Source organism: Lepidochelys kempii, chromosome 6 (genome assembly GCF_965140285.1).
Source record: "Lepidochelys kempii isolate rLepKem1 chromosome 6, rLepKem1.hap1, whole genome shotgun sequence".
Classification (NCBI taxonomy): Eukaryota; Metazoa; Chordata; order Testudines; family Cheloniidae; genus Lepidochelys; species Lepidochelys kempii.
The window spans coordinates 19,757,506-19,777,131 of NC_136385.1; the positions used below are offsets into that span (position 1 = coordinate 19,757,506).

The window sequence follows — 19,626 nt, forward strand, 5'->3', positions numbered from 1 at the left end:
TGTAATTTATCTTCCACTTCCAATGAGGAGCTCACTGGATTTTGGGCATCTGCTTCTGTCTCTCCTTCACCTACCACTCCCAGACAACAGATCAAATGGAAAGAACCAACCAGATCCTGGAACAGTATCTTTAATGCTTCATAAAATTTCACCAGAATGACTGTTCCTTGTTGCTACGTCAGGCAGAGTTCATGTACAAAAATGCAGAACATGCCTCTATATGGCAAAGCCCCTTTCCCCACCCCGCTGTTTTTTGGACTGTGGGTTCTACCCTGGGTTGACTGGATACAACAGCTGTGCCAAACCCAGGATGAACTTAAGTTCACCTGGACAATGCCAAGAAGAGCTAAAAACATTATGCTGACTGTCAATGACTGGAGGCCCCCCCCCCTTTCGGTAGGCCAGAGGGTATGGCTCTCAACAAGATACCCACACACAGACAGGCCAACTCGTAACTGGACTACCAGTTCCTTGGCCCCACCAAGTTCCCTGGCAAATAAACACAGTCATATTTCTACTCGACTTAACTGGTTCCCTCCGAATACACCTGGTTTTCCATATACTTCTGGGAATTGGTGCAGGATGTTCATACCACTGACATGGTAAACACCTTTCACAAAAAACACATTGGAAAACTCAGACCACTACTGCCTGGGGTGGGGCACACTAGGGGCATGGGTGATCTGAGGGTCATGGTTCCCAAACCCTAGCCTGTGGTTCCCAAGCAGTGTTTAGACCATGGCCCCCACCCAGCAGATCTCCAGAATCAGTGGAGAAGGGAGCTAGAGGAGCTAGCCCTCTTGTAGACCGGCCACTGGAGGAGGTCTTGACAAACAATTTCACAGAGGGTTCCTCAAGTATTTACTAATCAGCAGTAGAATATTGTTAATCAAGAAACCCGGACTCTATCCCTCACTCAGGGTGAGGAATGTGGTTTATAGTGGTTAGAGATAGGATAAGCAAAACTGGTGTAGTAAACATGAGAGGCAGTATGCTTCAGTGGATGAAATTGGGGTTTATTATGCGAGAGAGCTGGGTTGCTGTCCCAGAAGTGACCCTGCATAATCTCTCTGCCAGTGTCTTCAAACAATGGGGTGTGTTCAGCCGTTCTTTGGGAACTGCCTTCTAAGGTTGGGGCTCATGGCCTTGGTCAATGAAAAGGGTAATGAATTGCATGAGAATATACTATAAGCAGCACTTAGAAGAAGTGAGGTTTGAACTCGTGGGATCCTGTTTCCCAGACTTAGGAAGTTTGCCTGATACTATAGTGGCATTTGGTGAGAAAATCCCTCGGACTGAGTGTTGACATTTGGGCAGTGGCAGATGCATTGGCACATTTGTCTTGGTGCACAGATTTACTGTTATGATTAAAATGTTATAAAATGCTCCACAGACAAACAGTACCTATGTATAACTGATACTAGCTGCCCAAAAATGTTGTTAATGCAGAGTTAAGGTTACACAGCTCTGCCTTGTACCCTTGCAGAATGTGGAGAGTGGCATCACTTAATCCTCTGTGTGTCAGGGTTTGCTCCACAGCAGCCTCATGGCCCACCAGAGCACTCTGCACCCTGCCTCAGGGTCTCCAATGATCAGCCACTGCCTCTTGTGAGGTCCTCTGCCATGGTGCTTTAGCCTCTGGCTAAGGCACTCTTCTGTCCCTGCCTTCCGAGGTATAAAGTCCCAAAAGAAACAAACCAAAAACTCTTAATAGGGTCATCCCACAAGTCTTCAGCAGGACCCTGCCCATTTACGCTGGGCATGTCTCCAATAGCCAGTCCTTTGGTCAGTCCCCCAGGGCTCCGTCATCCAATCCACAGGAGGCTCGTCCAACTGGAAAGCTCTCAGCCTCCTGGATGTAACCAGGCTTCCCTCACAGAGGGAGAAGCAGGGCTCTGCTCTCCTTCTTGGACAGCACCCAACAGAGCTAGGTTGTCTCCTTTTAACTGCCCGCTCCACAACTGACATCTGTTGCAGCTGTCGTAAGGTAGTGCTAACTGGGTCCACAGGCTCTCATTAATCTCCTTGTCAGCATGAGGCCTGTATGCCCCAGCACAATCTGAAAACTAGGAAACACAAAATTGAGCTACACATCAAGCTGCCTGCAAATACTCTGGTTTGCAAAGAGCCCCAGACCAATTGCATATGTGCAAATTACTGTCTCTGGCACATTCATAGAATATCAGGGTTGGAAGGGACCTCAGGAGGTCATCTAGTTGCCAGGACTCAAGCCACATGGGAGACCCAACATTTACCCTGAACAACTTAAATATTCCTCCCCCAAAGAGGAAGTGGATGCCAAACACTAGCTGAGTAGTCCGGTTAGGTTTGTGGTGAGGGTTGAATTTTTCTATCAAATTTGAAGTGAATTTGACAAAAGGTTCCTGGATTAGGACACTAAAAATAGAGATCTTCAACATAGGTCAAAAAGTGATTTTTTTTTGCCACTTTCCAGTCAAACAACAAAAAGAAGAAAGAAGTCAAAACAGTTCAGTGGATTCCCCTAGCTGGGATCTAGTGCACAGAACCAAAGTTATCATCACTGGTTATTTGTAGTACAGTAACCCCTGGAGGCCCCAGCTAGGATTAGGGTCCCAGTGAGCAAGGCACCGTATCTATACATTATAACAGACAGAGCTTATACAACAATTATTATACGCAGAGCTAGTAGCAACTCCTATTGTTAAGATTGTCAGACACTTCTCTGTTTCCAGTTGCTTATAACTTTGCCAAATTTTAAGCATTTGGGCTGAAATTTTCCATGCCTGGTGTTTCCATCAGGCTAAATATTGTGACAGTTTCTGCTAAAATGGTTCAGCCATTTCTGAGAATTAGGTTGTTTTCCCCATGATAAAAAAATCTTGCAACTTTTTTCCCTCAGAAGCTCTAGCTCCCCCATGTTTTGGAGCAGGGAATTGAAATTTTGCAGGGGGAGAGGGGTGGGGCTGGTCTGTGTGTCAGGGACAGGCCTTTTGCTGTTCCCTTGAAAATATGGCCAAGTTAAGAGACTCTGAAAAATCTCCTTGCATGGTGACAGGTTTCAGAGTGGTAGCCGTGTTAGTCTGTATCAGCAAAAAGAACGAGGAGGACTTGTGGCACCTTAGAGACCTACAAATTTATTTGGGCATAAGCTTTTGAAATCAGAAGTCAGAAGACAGCTTATGCCCAAATAAATTTGTTAGTCTCTAAGGTGCCACAAGTCCTCCTCGTTCTTTGTTTTAAATCTCCATTTGCGCAAACTCCGTAGAGAGACTTGTTAGAGCTTTGTAGCTCAATTTCTTCTGAATTTTTGTTGTTGCTACTGTTTGTAATCTTGTCAATCACCCATGGTTTTTATTACACCGCCATTTCTGCACCACAGTAGCTGTTCTCTCCCCCTTCACTGGCCTCATTTCCCCTTCCTTGTTTTCCCTCACCCCTCTACAGTTCCCACCTGCTCTATTGACTCCATCCTAATCTCCCCTTGCTTCCCACCAGCCCAAATAGATATAGGTCCCATATCCATAACTGCCTCCTGACTTCTGATGATATCTGCCCTAACCTGGGCTCTCCCTCAATCCTCTCCTTCTCTGCCTCCCACACACACACACACCACACCACCACGTTGGCCCCTCTGCTGCCATCCTGCCTAACCTTATGCCCACCCCTTTGCTTTCCCACCCTCGCCTCCTCTTCTCTTGCTGCCTCCAGAACACCCACTCCATCTCTAAAAAGATCTCAGCCATCCACAACCTCTTCATCCCTCATTCCCTCCAGCTCCACACTCTAGCACTCCATAGAGTTTTGCACTGTAGTGTGAGTGTGATGAAGTTGGGGTACATATTGCTTTTGGTAGCTATTGGAGTTGGAGGTGAAAGCCAAATGGAGCACTGCAGCATTACTGACAATGTTTAGGCAACATAAAGGTAGAAATGAGTGCACAAGTCTTTCCCCTTAACTTCTTATTTCCATGCTTTTAAGGTTTGGGGGTGGATTGGGCACGGTCCTTCCCAGTCTTAATGTTTGTCACTAAATTGGGTCACTTTTATGGTGGGCCATTTGGCCATTTGTGAACTATGAAAACCCAGGGGAAAAAAAATCAATGTTTAAAAAAAATAAGTTAGTTACATACATATTTTTAGATCTCAGATAACACTCACCGAAGTGGCCATTTGCATGGTCCTGGGGAATCTTCATTCGGGTCTTCAGTTAGAAACCTGCACTTCTCTATGTAAACAGACTCCAGGTTACAGCAATTCTTTATACAGAATTGAAGAACAATTTGATCCATTTTGGTAAAGGTATGATGAGTAAACTTTAGCTCAGTGAAATGATTCATTGCACTCTGCATAAATTCTGTTTCTTGAATTTCATACAAACAGTAAAAATAATCCAGATAGAAAATCATCTCCTCTTTATCAGAAGGCAATTTATCATAGTTGAACAACGATGAAAAAGGTTTTTCTTTAACCCATGTTAGTAAATTATTTTTAATTTTGGGTGAAAATTTGCAGCTAAGTTTTTTCTCCATGTTCTCCATTCTCTTTTTATTTAAGAGACCAAACAGGAACTGCACTGTTAACATTAAATAATTCCTAGATTTTCCACACTTTTCAAACAATTTTTCCACAGGTTGTATAGCAGTTTCTGATTTTTTCACCGTTTCTTCTTTCTCCAACACATAAAACAAAGCTGCAAAAAACTCTTGAAAACTCAAGTGAATGAAGCTGTAAACACGTTCACAGAAAATGCCTTTTTGAAACATGTTCTCATTCAGAAAGAGGGAATTAGGTTTATCTAAGCCGTGTTTCTTGACATCTTCTTCCTCAAACAGTATTTTCTGCCTCCAGAGTCCATCTGCAGCCAAAGAGCAAAGTCCCTTCAAGTTATCTTGTACCTGTTGTTTTTCTGAATTGCTGCTGTGACCCTCTAATAAACTGAAGAGATAGAGCATGTAGACTCCAGTGATTGTATCAGAAGTTCGTGCAAGATCTTCACCTGCTTCCATCTGCTGTTTCAGAACCGTGCAGATGATCCAACATGCAATGGGGACAAAGCACATGGTGAACAGCATTTCATTGTCTTTTACAAAGTTAAAGGCTTTTCTTGCTTGTTCTTCATTCCCAAAGAACTTGTAGAAGTATTCTTTTCTCTCATTTTCAGAAAATCCCAAGATCTCTGCATATGCACAACGTTCATCTTTCAAACACTGCCCAAGTTTCTCCAGGGCAATTGGTCTTGTAGTAATTATTAAGTAGGATTTGTGAAGCACTTCTTTCCTGAATAAACTGCTCAGTATGATTTCAACTGGCTGCTTCTTACAGGGATCAGAGCACAGATTACCTGTTGGTTGATTAAAGGAAAATCTCAGTTCATCAAAACCATCAATTATGAATAGGAGTTTTTCTGGATTCATCAGAATCTCTTTAGTTGGTGCATTTTGATCAGGACAATTCTTTAAAATCAAATCTTCAACACTTCCCTGCTCACTGACCAAGTTAATTTCCCTGCAATTTATGTAGAAAACATAATCAAACCTGCTCTGATACAGTTCTTCATTTGCCCAGTCCAACATGATCTTTCTTGCTGTCAGTGTTTTTCCAATCCCTGCAGCTCCCTGCAGCACGACAATTTGTGGTGACTGTCCATCTTTATCAGAGTCAAATAAATTGGCTATGGTGATAGGACTAGCATGCTCAGCCATGATTTCTGCATGTTTCCGTCCCAAGGCCATTATTTCATGTTCTCTCTGCTTTTTGTGACGATGTTCATTTACAATGATCAGCTTTGTGTATCTGCTGTTTAGCTTCACATTCTCACCAAGTCGAGCATTCATGTCTTTTATTGCGCTGTATTTGTTTCGTATATGTTCTCTATACTTCACTGTGTAAGCTGAGTTAGTGACAAGACAAGAAGCATTAGATATTACTGTAATGTTACAATAAAGCTATTTAAACAATAATACTGCTACTGTATATTTATAGTACACCTTTCATCATAAAGTATCCCCTCACAAATTAACTACGGGTGCAGTCCTTACTCACATCAGTGGTCCCATTGAAATCAGTGATGTGAGAGAAAAGTGTAGGCTCAGACCTTCTGTTGCCCTGGATTTGAGGGGTGTTTCCCCCAGGATATGATCAAGCCAACTGCAGCCATATTATATGCTTTCAGCCACCATGAATTAATGAAATAGAACACCACATAGTTAAGGGTTAATTTGGAGACAAGCTTTTACAAGCAAAGTTAAAACTAGCTACAGTTTCTGCTAATCAGAATGGGAGGAGAGTAGAGACAAGTAAATAACTAAGACTGAAAACTTTGGTGGTTGGAAAGACTTGAATCTAGACATCTCTCATATTAGAAGTTTATTGAAAGTGAGGAAAAGTGTTGATTCAGTAGGGGTCATTATGACCTATGTTTTTGCTGTTATAAAAGGTTACCTAATAGAGCATACCTGGAAGCAATTCTCTGACACCATCTTGAAAGACGTTTTCCTGACACCCTTTCTCCCCAGTGCGTGAGCAATTGGGCACTGTGAACCTGATGTTAATTACTCAATACCATTCTAGATGTCAGGTAAATATCTGGGATGTTCTAAACCTATTGCTTATATTTGTGTGCTTAAATCTAATAAACTGCAGTTTTAGATAAGATTCATGCAAGTAAGCGTGTTCTATCAGACAGAAGTGCTGTGTTCCTGTTGATTTATTCCTTACACTGCCTAGAGTGAAATAGTTACGTTCCCCTGTTGGGGGTTCTGAAAACTCCAGATAACACTTCTAAACACATATATAAGAATCACTTCATCAGTTACTGAAATGCAGCCACCTCTAGGGTGAAACCTGTCAAGTGTTTAACAGCGCACAGTGGCCCTCTGTAACAAAGTAGGGCATGAAGTGATGGAGAATGACAGGTATAACTGAAACAGTAGTGGGAATTTCAGTGCAAAGAATATAACTTAATATAACCTAAAATTTGTCCAGGGCCCAGAGGTTTTAAAAAGTCCCACAGCACTTTCAGTGACCCCAAATGTTGACCTCTAGTTATTTTGACTCGTTTAAAAGATGGCGTCCCTAGCAGGAGAGGGCCTTCCAGTATCATGCTGCTGCACTGGTTCAGTCCTGCCTCTGAGACAAGAGCTCCACACCAGCACCATGTTCTGCAGCCCCTGATTCTTTCCTGGAGATCTCCCCAGGCATTTCCTCATCCCCCATCCAACCCTGCGTAACCGGTGTGATCTGACGAGACTGCGCTCTGAGGGGTTACTTATTATTTCTACTAATAAACCCAATGTCTGGCTGACCTAGCCTAATGCTGGTAATCACTGGTAATCATGCAATGCAATTCCTTATTGAATGTCACATACCATTTGCTGATGTTTCAGGTGTTTGCTGAGGACCCAAAGCTGAAAGAGAAATTTCACATGAATGTTAGTGCAACAAAAATCACAGAGTATCACGCAGTTCAGGACGTTGGGACAAGTCATTCATTCAGGGGTCTCTGCAGTAATAAGCTCCCTAGTAAACCCACGGTTGAGGCAGACAAAGAGAATTTCTTTGGCGACACGAGTTCAATGACTTGTTCAAAACGTCCACCAGAAGCAATACTCTTTTTTTTAAAACCACTGTAGTAGCCATGTACGGTATGTCTACACAGCAATGTAAGCCTGGGCTCAGTCTAACCCCCCTTGTGTCCATGCACCAATTGTGCTAACCTAGGCCTCAGATCTAGGGTCCCAGGACCTTGCAGGGCTGGAGGGTTTGAGCCCGTGTTAAGCTGGGACTTAGGATCCAAGCCCTATTGCTTTCCTGTGTGCACAGAGCCCTGGCTTGCCTTGGGTCCTGGAAGCCCTCTGGGTGTATCCCAGAGATCCAGGTGGCAGAGGAGCAGCGCTGCAGGCAGCCAGCCCAGCAGCTGGAAGCTCCATTACTGCCTGGCCTAACATGATCCCTGCTCCTCTCCCAGTGGCAGCAGCTCCTGCTCTGGCTCCTCCTCGCTGCTGCACAGAGCTTCCCCGAACCAAGGGGCAAAGCTGCCAGGCAGGAGGCAGCTCCCAGCCACTGGGATGTTGGGAGTCTTCCCTCTCCTGGCCATGCTGAGCCAGGAGCCCTGCTGCTCCCCCTCCCTGCAGGGCAGCTGCCTGGTCCCTACTCCACTCTCTGGCCCTTGCCCCCAGCCCCTCTGGGGCTGCATGTGCAGGGCTGCCTGGGCTGCACGCACTGTCAGGGGACTGAGTGGGAGTCAGCCCCCAAAATTCCCCCACTGCCTCCCTCAGTGGTAGCAGCTCCAGCTCCTCCTTGCTGCATGGCAGTCGCTTGTTCCCACTGTGCTCTCTGGCCCTTGCTCTCGAGCCCCCTGGGGCTGCGTGTGCAGGGGTGCCCCAGCTGTGGCACGGTCAGGATGGTAAGTGGGAACCAGCCACAAACCTTCCCTGCAGCCTCCTTGTATCGGCCTGGCACTGACCTCTCACGAGTGCCCCTTCTGGTCGGGTGCATCTTCAGTCTTTAAATAGCTCCAGTCCCGGTATCAGGCCGTAGCCCCAGGGCTCCTCCCTGGCAGCAATAGATACATCCTCTGTGCGCCCTTCTGGCCCCAGCTCTTCAGCCAGGCCACTACGTAGTTCAGATCCCCTTCTTGAGAGTTATGGCTGTCCAATTATAGGACACTTTCCCAGTGGCCTATGGGGGGCACCCAAGTCCGCCCATTACTCCAAGTCCCAGCCTAGCGACCCTAAGAATAACTGCCACACGCCGCTGTGTCCCTTTAACTAAGCTGCCAGCCAGGACCTCTCTCGCTCGCTCCCCCAGTCCCAGCTGGCACAGATCTGTCCATGGTGCTGCAGTTCCCTTTGGCCAGTCCTCTGGCTCCAGCAAGGAACTGCCGGTGTCTGGCTTTGCAGGTCCTTTTTAGACGGCCTTCCTGTGCCTTGATTGGCTGTGCCCCCGAAGCCACTCTAGGCTGTTTGGAGGACTCCTCTACTACTCCTTTCCTAGCACAAGAGTGGCAGGATCCTGAGGCCTCCAGCAGGGGGCCTCTGGGCCTAGTGCACCCCATCACACTCCTATGGTGGTGGCGGCGGCTTTCGCTCCAGTTCTTCCTTGCTGCTGTGCAGAGCTTGCCAGGAACAAAGCTGAGAGGTGGGAGACAGCTCCCAGCTGCCAGGATGTTCGGCTTTATCCTTTCCCTGCAGGGCAGCCACTTGGTCCCACTCTACTCTCTGACCCTTGCTCCCAGGCCCCTCCTGCCCTCCCTGGGGCTGCATGTTTAGAGATGCCTGGGCAGCGTGCACTGTGAGGGCAATGAGTGGGAGCAGTCCCAAAACCTCCCCACAAACTCCAGGGATCCTTTATCTCTGCCTCCCGGGGTGCGGTGGGGGCAGGGATAAGGGATCCTTGGGAGGAGCACACTTCACCCCAAGCCCTGGGGAAACACTGCAGCAGTCCATAGCTGGCAGCAGCCAGCTTGGGGTGGGGGTGTGTTTTTCCTCTGATACCGTCATTTTATGTCAAACTTCAAAACAGACAAAAATAAATTAAAAAACCCAAACAAAAACAGCTTAATTGAATAGCCCATTTTTAAAAATTAAGAATTGCAAAGTTTCATTTAATAGTTTGGCAGCCCTGGAGACTGACATCATAATTATGCACAGAACAGGAGCACATGGGAATTTTTACCTGCCAGTGTGATGCAGCCTAGAGGTGGAGAGCTCAGTTCTCAGATTAGATGGCAGTTCAGGATCAAGCCTTCACAAACTGCAGTCATTCTACTGAGACAGCCGCCAAAGGTGCTAATTATGCAGCTGATGTACTCATGTGTCCTTATGGGCACCTGAATCCCATCAACAACACCATTACAGTTAACAAATAGGGTGGGCATTAGTTTTCCCCCACAATGGAACGCATTTGTAGGGCTAGAGTGCTGACTCTGGGATGGGGGGGCACCAGGCTGACTCTGGGATAGGGTTACTTTGACTCAGGTCTGTGCACTGCAGTGTGGGTGCCAGAGTCCTGGGTTCAAGCACAGGTCAGAAAATCCTTAACCTAGGGTTAAAATGCAGTGTAGGTGCTCAAACCCAGGGTTCCTTGACATGGGTCAGCTGACTCAAATCCCACAAATCAAGTCCCATTACATTTCTATGTAGACATAGCCATAGTGTCTTTCTTAATGATATATGAGCACTGAGATCTGCTAATGAAAAGCCCTATATTAGAGCTGGGTATTATTATAAAAAACAAACAAACAATCTGAAAGGGTTGGAAGCAACCCAACAAAGAACAAAACAAATAACGTTAACAAAGTGGGGATTTTCTTCTAAATATATATATATTTAGAAATTTCAATACTGCAGCATTTAGTCATCCCCAATTTTGGCAGGGGTCTCACTGCAAGTCCAGATAAGTGGTTTGGAAGCTCTCTCAGTCCTATAATTAAAGGGGCATTAGTTCTGAAGATATCTTTTCTTGCAACTGTATATCAGAAGCTTGAGTTGAACAAAAAACACTTTCAACACTCAAGCCTTCTTTATATATAATAAAGCAGGACAGAATTTTTTTAAACAGACCTTTTTTCCCCCACAGGTAAGCAGCTCAAGAGAGTAAACGTATTGATACTTCAGCCTTGTCAAAAGCTAACAACTATTTCTGAGTATAGCTCAAATGATGAGGTCCCAGCTGAGCTCGGGATTTATAGAGACAGAGTTCAAATCCTGCTACTAGCCCAAGTTTGAGGGTGGCATATCATGGAATTTCTTTTTTAAAAAAACTAGCTCCCCCTTCCCTCCCACTGCTGTCACCCTCTCTGCTCTCATGCGCACTAGTGTCTTCATCCCTTCCATATTCTCCTTCCAATCTGAAGACAGAAAGTATCAACCTTACATTCTTTTTTAATTTAATTTTTAAGGCCAGGTTCAATGGCATACTCTGGCTGCCCTACTCCACACTCAGAGCACATGGTCCAGTCAAACTGGGTTAGCAAATGCCTTGAATCACCAGATTCACACAGAACTGTGCCAAAAGTTCCCTGCCTCTTTCACCTCCCTACATCCCCTGCATGCATACTCCAAATCCTCTTCCTTTCTGTCCTCCATAGTCCCTTGCACAAACTTGCTCCAGTTTCACCCTTCCTCCTGCACCCCGCATTTCCTCTCTCTTTCTCACACACACACTCTCTCACTCTCATTTCCCCCTCTTGTATCCTTCCACACACAGCTCTGTTTTCCCCTTACTCTCTCCTCTGTTGAGTAAATCTAGTGCAATAAGTAATATTTGAAAACAAATATTCTGGACTATATTTTTTCCTTTCTTCATAACTGAAAGTTTCTGCCAGCAGAGGCTGGTGCAGAACATTCTTCTCTACGGCTTTGTTTACACTTGAGGCATGAAAGTGCTGTCGTGGCAGTGCTGCCAAAAAACCCACTTTCCAATGAGAGGGAGACCAACACCCATATTTGTTAAACGCAGCCTGAGACTTCAGTCCCTCTGAGAACAATGGTAAATAGATGCCCTTCTCAAAATAGCCACATGACTGTGGGCTTGGACTTCAGTCCTGATGGAGATGGCAGCCATTTTGAAAGAGAGAAGTTCTTAGTGGACTTCTCAGTAGTAGAATATTAATAGTCGAGATTGCGAAGGCCTTACACTCAATTCAAAGGCATTTCTCTCTTTGTCCTTTTGTGTGTATGTAATGTGATAATTTTTGAATATGGCAGCGTGACAAAGTTCCTCCTCTACCCTGGTGGGTCTTGCACTTATTGGCGGATTTGCTCGCCTTGGAGCTTCACGGCAGCCCTCAGTTTGGCCGTTTTTGTGAACCAACAGTACAAGTCAACACCTCCTGTGTCTGACCAGGAGTTGGGAGGTTTGGGGGGAATCCGGGCCCACCCTCTACTCTGGGTTCCATCCCAGGGCCCTGTGGAATGCAGCTGTCTAGAGTGCCTCCTGGAACAGCTGTGCGACAGCTACAACTCCCTGGGCTACTTCCCCATGGCCTCCTCCCAACCCCTTCTTTATCCTCACCATAGGACCTTCCTCCTGGTGTCTAATAATGCTTGTACTCCTCAGCCCTCCAACAGTATGTGTTCTCACTCTCAGCTCCTAGTACCTCTTGCTCCCAGCTCCTCACACACACACCTTAAACTGAAGTGAGCTCCTTTTTAAACACAAGTGCCCTGATTAGCCTGCCTTAATTGATTCTAGCAGCTTCTTGATTGGCTGCAGGTGTTCTAATCAGCCTGTCAGTCTTAATTATCTCCAGAAGGATCCTGATTGTTCTGGAACCTTCCTTGTTACCTTACCCAGGGAAAAGGGACCTACTTAACCTGGGGCTAATATATCTGCCTTCTATTACTCTCCTGTAGCCATCTGGCCTGACCCTGTAACGAAGTATATAATAAATCATAATGGTATCATGTAAAAAAACAAAAACAAAAAAAAAACCCTTCCTTGTTACCTTACCCAGGGAAAAGGGACCTACTTAACCTGGGGCTAATATATCTGCCTTCTATTACTCTCCTGTAGCCATCCCTCCCGACCCTGTAACGAAGTATATAATAAATCATAATGGTATCATGTAAAAAAAAAAAACAAAAAAAAAAACCTTCCTTGTTACCTTACCCAGGGAAAAGGGACCTACTTAACCTGGGGCTAATATATCTGCCTTCTATTACTCTCCTGTAGCCATCTGGCCTGACCCTGTAACGAAGTATATAATAAATCATAATGGTATCATGTAAAAAAACAAAAACAAAAAAAAACCCTTCCTTGTTACCTTACCCAGGGAAAAGGGACCTACTTAACCTGGGGCTAATATATCTGCCTTCTATTACTCTCCTGTAGCCATCCCTCCCGACCCTGTAACGAAGTATATAATAAATCATAATGGTATCATGTAAAAAAAAAAAACAAAAAAAAAAACCTTCCTTGTTACCTTACCCAGGGAAAAGGGACCTACTTAACCTGGGGCTAATATATCTGCCTTCTATTACTCTCCTGTAGCCATCTGGCCTGACCCTGTAACGAAGTATATAATAAATCATAATGGTATCATGTAAAAAAAAAAAACAAAAAAAACCCTTCCTTGTTACCTTACCCAGGGAAAAGGGACCTACTTAACCTGGGGCTAATATATCTGCCTTCTATTACTCTCCTGTAGCCATCCCTCCCGACCCTGTTACAGCAGCCAATCCCAAAATTTCAGAGAATGCTCATTACATCAATGGCAGGAACCCTATTGATTTCTGGGGAAATTGGAAACCCAAGAAAGGGAAACACATGAAGTCCCTGCCATCTATTTAGCATAGCAACAGCTTGAAGAATCTCTGAAGTTGTCTCTATAGCAATCGGTCAGTTGATGGCATCCATTAATGCCTTCCAGCATAGCAACACCCTATTTCTTCTCTGCTCATGCTCCTCTAAGACTCCAAGAGCTTGCAGCAGAGGCATCTAGCTCACACAAGCGAGAACAGGCACAGGCCACTTGCAGGAAAATTTATATTCTAGAGTTTGTTCTCACCACAATGATGAATGTTTCTGAATAGTCCAGTAAAATTCCTTTCAGTCTGTTTTGAGATGTATGGAATGATTTATAGAGGCAGTTTCCTGGGCCAGTAATGAGCCAGGACTACTCAGTCCCTCAGTGGGAGGGGACAGCCTGACTCAGAGACAAAGGGACTGGTTTTAGCTTCAAGTTTGGGCTGTCTGAATTAGGAGCTGGGGGAGACACTGAACAGCTCAGGGAGTCTCTCATTAACTCCCACTCCACACAAAGGGGGTCTTTGAACTGCTGTGAGATGCAGCGCACGGTCAGACAGTTCCAGCCCTGTGGAGACCCGTGTGCAGGGAGGCACAGAACCAAACCAGTGCCAGCCAACTGAAGCCTCCACAGGACTCCAATCCAAGGTGCCAAGAGAGGGCCCTGCCCCACCTAGGAGTGAAAATATCATAAGAGGTCCCCTTTTGTTTTCTTTAAACTGGTCAATGTTTGTGGTACTGCTACACTAATCTCTGGGCAAAGAGCTGGGGAGGGAGCTGGGGGTTGTGGTGCAGTAGTGAATGGCAGGAGGTGGGGAATGTATTGTATTATTCATGTTGTAGCATTTATTAGTTATTAACCCTTTCCTTCCCTAGAGCCCTTTTTTCCTGTCACCACCAGGACAGGACACCATTTGTTACGTTGTTATTTTGGATGTGGTGTTTCAGGTGTTGGTGTCTGTATTGTTGTATTTTGTTCCCTGTGTAGTGGGTTACACTTCTTGTCTTGGGGGAGGGCTACATGCAGTTGTGTGAGATTGGGTAAATACAGCAAGAAATAAAACAACAAAAGGGAATATACTGAAGTTGTCCTGTCAGTGGAGTAAGATTTAACCAGTATTGGATGTGTTGTTCTGTGGTTTTTAATACCCATATTTGAGTTTTTATTTATTTACTTTGGAGCTAATCTGTGGATATATCAGTAAGAATTACTGCAAGAAAAGAGGCCATCCAATCACACAGACACTATGAAACACCATACATTGATCTAAATGGATGCATTCCAGCACTCAGATTTTTGAATCTGTTCTCAGATCTACTAATCTGTCCTTAATAGACCGGGCTGAAAGTTTTCCAATGGAACATTTTTCTGTAGGAAAATGTCAGTTTGTCAAAATTTAAACATTCTGTGGGAACATGTCCATTCTGGTGAATTTTTTGTTGAAAGAGCATTTTGATGAAACATGCTGTTTCAACATTTTTTGTAACAGAACGTTTTGATTTTTTATTGAGAAATGACTTGTCTTTTCAAAATGTATTGCATTTCAGAGCATGCCTACTCTTACAATGCTGTGCCACTGTAGCACTTTAATGAAGTGCTCTCCCGTCAGCTTAGTTAATCCGCCTTCCGGAGAGGCAGTAGCTGTGTTGGCTACCACTGCCATAGTGCTGTGTACATGGGGGTTAGGTCGGCATGACCACGTTGCCCGGAGCGACGTAGTGACGTACCGATTTATGGCTACAGTGTAGACCAGACCTTATATTTATATTTGATAAAAAAATAGAAATGTCAAAATGAAAACATTTCACATTTTTTAAAATGAAGCATTTTTTGGAACATTTCAATTCTTGAAAAACTTCAAAAGTTTAAGTTTCTGTCTCAATTTGGGATGAAACAAAATTTCAAAATCTAAACATTTTTTATGAGATAGATCTATTTTCCAACCAGTTTTAATAATTAGATTGTAGCTGTTCCTCCTGCACCCATTTCAGGGAATATTCAAAAGGGGGAGAGATTCAGAAGTTGCAGGAACATTAGGTTTTCTTACCTTTCTTTCTTGCCTCCTTGAGTTTATCAGCAGAATCTCTGAGACTGATCTTTTCAAGGACCGATATAGCTACATTCACTGCACCATGTTCCTTGTAGTATTCACACAAGAGGTCTACAAGTTTCATCCGAGTGTCAGCTTCCTGTAGCTGACCTTTGGGGATTGGTGCTTTTTTTTCATAGTCAGCATTTGCTAAGATGAATTTAAATCTTTCAAGATCTCCTTCCTTTTCCCCTGAGAGATTGTCCAGTGTATCTAGAAGGATTTCTTTCATATTTTTGTCTGTAGTCATCACAGGATATTACCAATAATCTGAAAAATAAGTGGAGAATTAAAAGTCAATTATTTATGAATCTCATAGTGTTGTTGAGGTGGTGATTCAGTACACATACATGTAACCCTGCTGCCCGTCTGAGTTGGCAGCAACAAGGGCCGGATTCAGTATCTAGGGGTTCCGTTTCAATAACACAATGCAAAACCGGCTCGAGCCCCCTACCACCTCCTGGGTGCCTCTAAGAGGCAGTACTTCCCCTCTCACAAGCACAGAGTCTGAGATTAGCAAAATCGTTTTAATAAAGGAGGGAAACAATGTGGCATTTTGTTGGGAAAACACCACAAACAGGATTCATAGCACAAACCACAAGCAAAAGACCCACCCCCAAGTAAGTTTGGCAGTGTCCTTTTCCCCTTAGGGTCTTAAGTCCACCAATGCAAAAAATCACCCAAAGTCCCAAAAGTCCAACACCCCTGTTAAGGTTTCTTCCCCACTCTGAACTCTAGGGTACAGATGTGGGGACCCGCATGAAAGACCCCCGAAGCTTATTTCTACCAGCTTAGGTTAAAGCTTCTCCAAGGAGACTAGTCTGTAAAAGGAAGCTTACTGGGTGAGATTTTTATCTGTATTCAGTTTTCTTAGACATAGACTTGCATATTCTATTTTATTTTGCTTGGTAATTCACTTTGTTTTGTCTGTTACTACTTGGAACCATTTAAATACTACTTTCTGTATTTAATAAAATCACTTTTTACTTACTAATTAACCCAGAGTATGTATTAATACCTGGGGGGGGGGGCAAACAGTTGTGCATATCTCTCTATCAGTGTTATAGAGGGCGAACAATTTATGAGTTTACCCTGTATAAGCTTTATACAGGGTAAAACGGATTTATTTGGGGTTTGAAACGCATTGGGAGTTGGACATCTGAGTGTCAAAGACAGGAACACTTCTGTAAGCTGCTTTCAGGTAAGTCTGCAGCTTTGGGGCATGTGGTTCAGACCGTGGGTCTGTGTTTGGAGCAGACTGGCATGTGTGACTCATCAAGACAGGGTGCTGGAGTCCCAAGCTGGCAGGGAAAGCAGGGGCACTAGTAGTCTTGGCACATCATTTGGCAGTTCCCAAGGGGGTTTCTGCAGTCCAACCCATCACAACCCCTTTAAGTAGTTTGTGAGCTGTCTAGCGGTGATCACTCTTCTGTTTTAGAAGCCATCAGAAACTAGTCAGAGGAGCAGTGTGTGTTAAACTAGGCCTTCTATGTCCGTATATAGTTAATAAACATGCTTATTCGGGAGCTATTGAAATGGATCTTTACAGGCCCATGGTTTGGCAGGCCTTTTCACCAGTACCAGTGAAAAGTCAAAATCCCTTATCTGCAATACAGAGCAGTTTATTTGAGAGAATTATACAAGCAGTATAGAGTTATACAAAACACATTCCCCCTAGTGAGCCTCTCTCCCACAAAAATACACCCTCAGTAACTATGCTGGCCTAACGCAGTATCCTGATCGGCAAACATGGCAGATAGCCACCAGCTTTACAGATGGCATCTCTTCTCTTAGTCACCTGGTTTCTCTCAGATTCCCTCATAGCAAGTCTTTAGCTGCCTTGAGACCTTCTGGTTTCAGGTCCTACTCGAGCCCACGAAGCAGAGTCTCGGCTACTCTGTCTAACAGCGTTATGGGCCTCTTCAGGTATTAATTAATAGTTCCCCTTCTTCCTTTGTGTAACAAGGTCGCACTCACTGCCATGGTGCCTCCTGCTGGTTAGGCTGTAAATTAGCTCATTTCCAGCACTGGAGCACCCTCCTCTGGCAGTGTCTCGCCTGCTATTACCTAACCTTTCCGTCTCCACCACACCAGGACCTGCATCCCTCCCAGACCATGGCGCCCTTCCCCTGGGTATTGCCCCACAGCACTGCCAATGTTCTGGGCTTCTCCCCTCAGGGGAGCCCACTACTCCTGATGCCACCACTCACATCAGTGACCCACTGCAGTCCTTAGTCTGGCCCCTCGCCCCAGGGGCAAACTGCAGTCAGAATTGGCCACTCTCATCATTTGGAATGGGGGGGGTGGACCTGCTGCCTATTTCTTTCCCCTGGTTGCCCTCTGCAGACCTAGTACCCCCTTGGGTCCCTTAGTCAGGGCCTGAACCTGGGAGTTAATCAGGCTGGAGCCCTGCTGGCTCTCTGGCTTCTCCCAGCACTGCTCTGTCTGTGGTTCCAGACTCTACCAACCAGCATTGTCCATCTCCCTCCAGAGCTGGAGAGAGACTGAGCTCCCTCTGCCCAGCAGCCCTTCTTACAGGACCTACCCTGGCCCTAATTGGCTGCCTTCAGCCTTCTTCTGATTGGCTCTTGGAGCAGCCCTCTCCCAGGGTTCTTTTAACCCCTTTTATTCCAGTGCAGGGCAACCGCTCCATCACACTTTGCTTTGCTTAACATTTATACATTTTGCTCTCAAAGGAGTCACATGTTCCAGAAACATGACCTGTGGGCATTTATTATTATTTTTTACCTAATTAGTGTTTCAGGAGGAGACTACGGGGTGGTGTCAAGGGTCATTCCAAGTTTACCCACTCATTAATCATTCACTTTGGTTCCTCATGTGATGTTTCTCCAACAGGGGGCTACAATGCCCCAGGTCAGGTCATGCCAAACTTGATGTTCTACACGTTATTTGCTCTTCAAGTTGGCATATTTGCTAACCCAAAGATCAGTATCGATCATCAACACAGAGTAGCCAGTACTTTTCCAAAATTAACTGCTGCTAAGAGAAATCCTGCCCCATTTGCTTTGGCAGTTCAGTCATGTCAAGCCAAGATAAGCCATGTTCACAACACTTATTCAGTACAGCCATACCAATTTTGCCCCATTGCAACAGAAGCCAGCTGTGCCCGTGGAGTTTCTTCATATTTTCTTTGTTGTGTAATGAGCAAAAGACAACACTAATCATAATAAATATTTTTATATTTGTAACAAGCAAGTTTTGATAAATTTAGCCATTTTTCCTGTGTTTAATTTGTCTAAGAACAAACCAGGGTTCCTATAGACATAATTTGCAACTGTCCATATAATTTCCATGAAAACATTACAGCTGGATTTGCAACAAATTCACAAAATAATGATTTTGTTTGATTTTTCATTAATATTGTATCTATACTAACAAAGAAAACCCAAAAGAGAAATGGGAGTACAATATCTAGCAGAGCTGAGCCCTAAAATGAAACTTCAGTTCTGGGAGTGGCATAGCTTCATGCCTTCATAATGGCATAGCAGATGTAGGGATGTGTCAGTTGCAGTGATCCGAGAAGTGTTTAGTCACTTAGGGGCAGTCAAAACCCAGCTCCTTATTCAAGCACCATTTACAGAATGGAAGGTTGGGAGTGTGTGTGACATATGGAGGGCTTATGGTTTTAACTGATAAACACAGACAAAGACACCCCCAGTACAAAAAAATGAAATTGGTGTTTATCCAATGAACATCAGACAAAACACCAGATATGGTTGCTTGTATTTAGGGGTTTGTGTACACAGAGCAGTAACGCGGACTACAGGTGTGCAATTTCTAAAGCTCACCAAGATGTTGTGCATTAATTGATCTGTGTAGACCCAGCTGGTGGACACTAAAAGTTTGAAGCAGTACTATGTTAAAATGCACGAGGGAACATTACAGAAAGATTACTCATTACAGTAAATCTGACTGTATAATACTGTATAATATATATTACTTATTACTGTATATACTAAAAAATACCTGTAACCCACTAATTTTTGAACATCCATGTAAGACTCAAAAATTGCTAACCCCGCCCCCCCCCCCCCCCCACACACACACACTGAAATTAATAAACCCTGAAAAAAGCAGCTCTAGACATAGGTGAGCATATTGGTCAGGAATAAAGCTTTGGACGAGGAAATGACATACCCCAGCTACTTCAGAACCGTCTAATGGTTGTAGAGACATGTCACTTGGGATGACTTGAGAAATATTTTGTCATAACCAGTCAAAACCCAGTTTTTTATTTAAATTATTAATTTATTAATCACCAATATCAATTATTATAAGATTCATTC

At 44.4% G+C, this 19,626-nt stretch overlaps 1 protein-coding gene across 1 annotated transcript in view; it reads right to left on the reverse strand.

Annotated features, from left to right (window-relative positions):
• Positions 1-15,585, reverse strand: part of LOC140912510 (NACHT, LRR and PYD domains-containing protein 12) — a 181,261-nt gene extending 165,676 nt beyond the window's left edge. The window contains exons 1-3 of the mRNA XM_073346997.1: positions 15,278-15,585; positions 7,349-7,387; positions 4,140-5,871 (exon numbers count right to left, since the gene is read on the reverse strand). Of these exons, the coding sequence (XP_073203098.1) occupies positions 4,140-5,871; positions 7,349-7,387; positions 15,278-15,569 (2,063 nt within the window). The 5' untranslated portion in view covers positions 15,570-15,585. The remainder of the gene's footprint in view (positions 1-4,139; positions 5,872-7,348; positions 7,388-15,277) is intronic.
• Between the last annotated feature and the right edge of the window lie 4,041 nt (positions 15,586-19,626).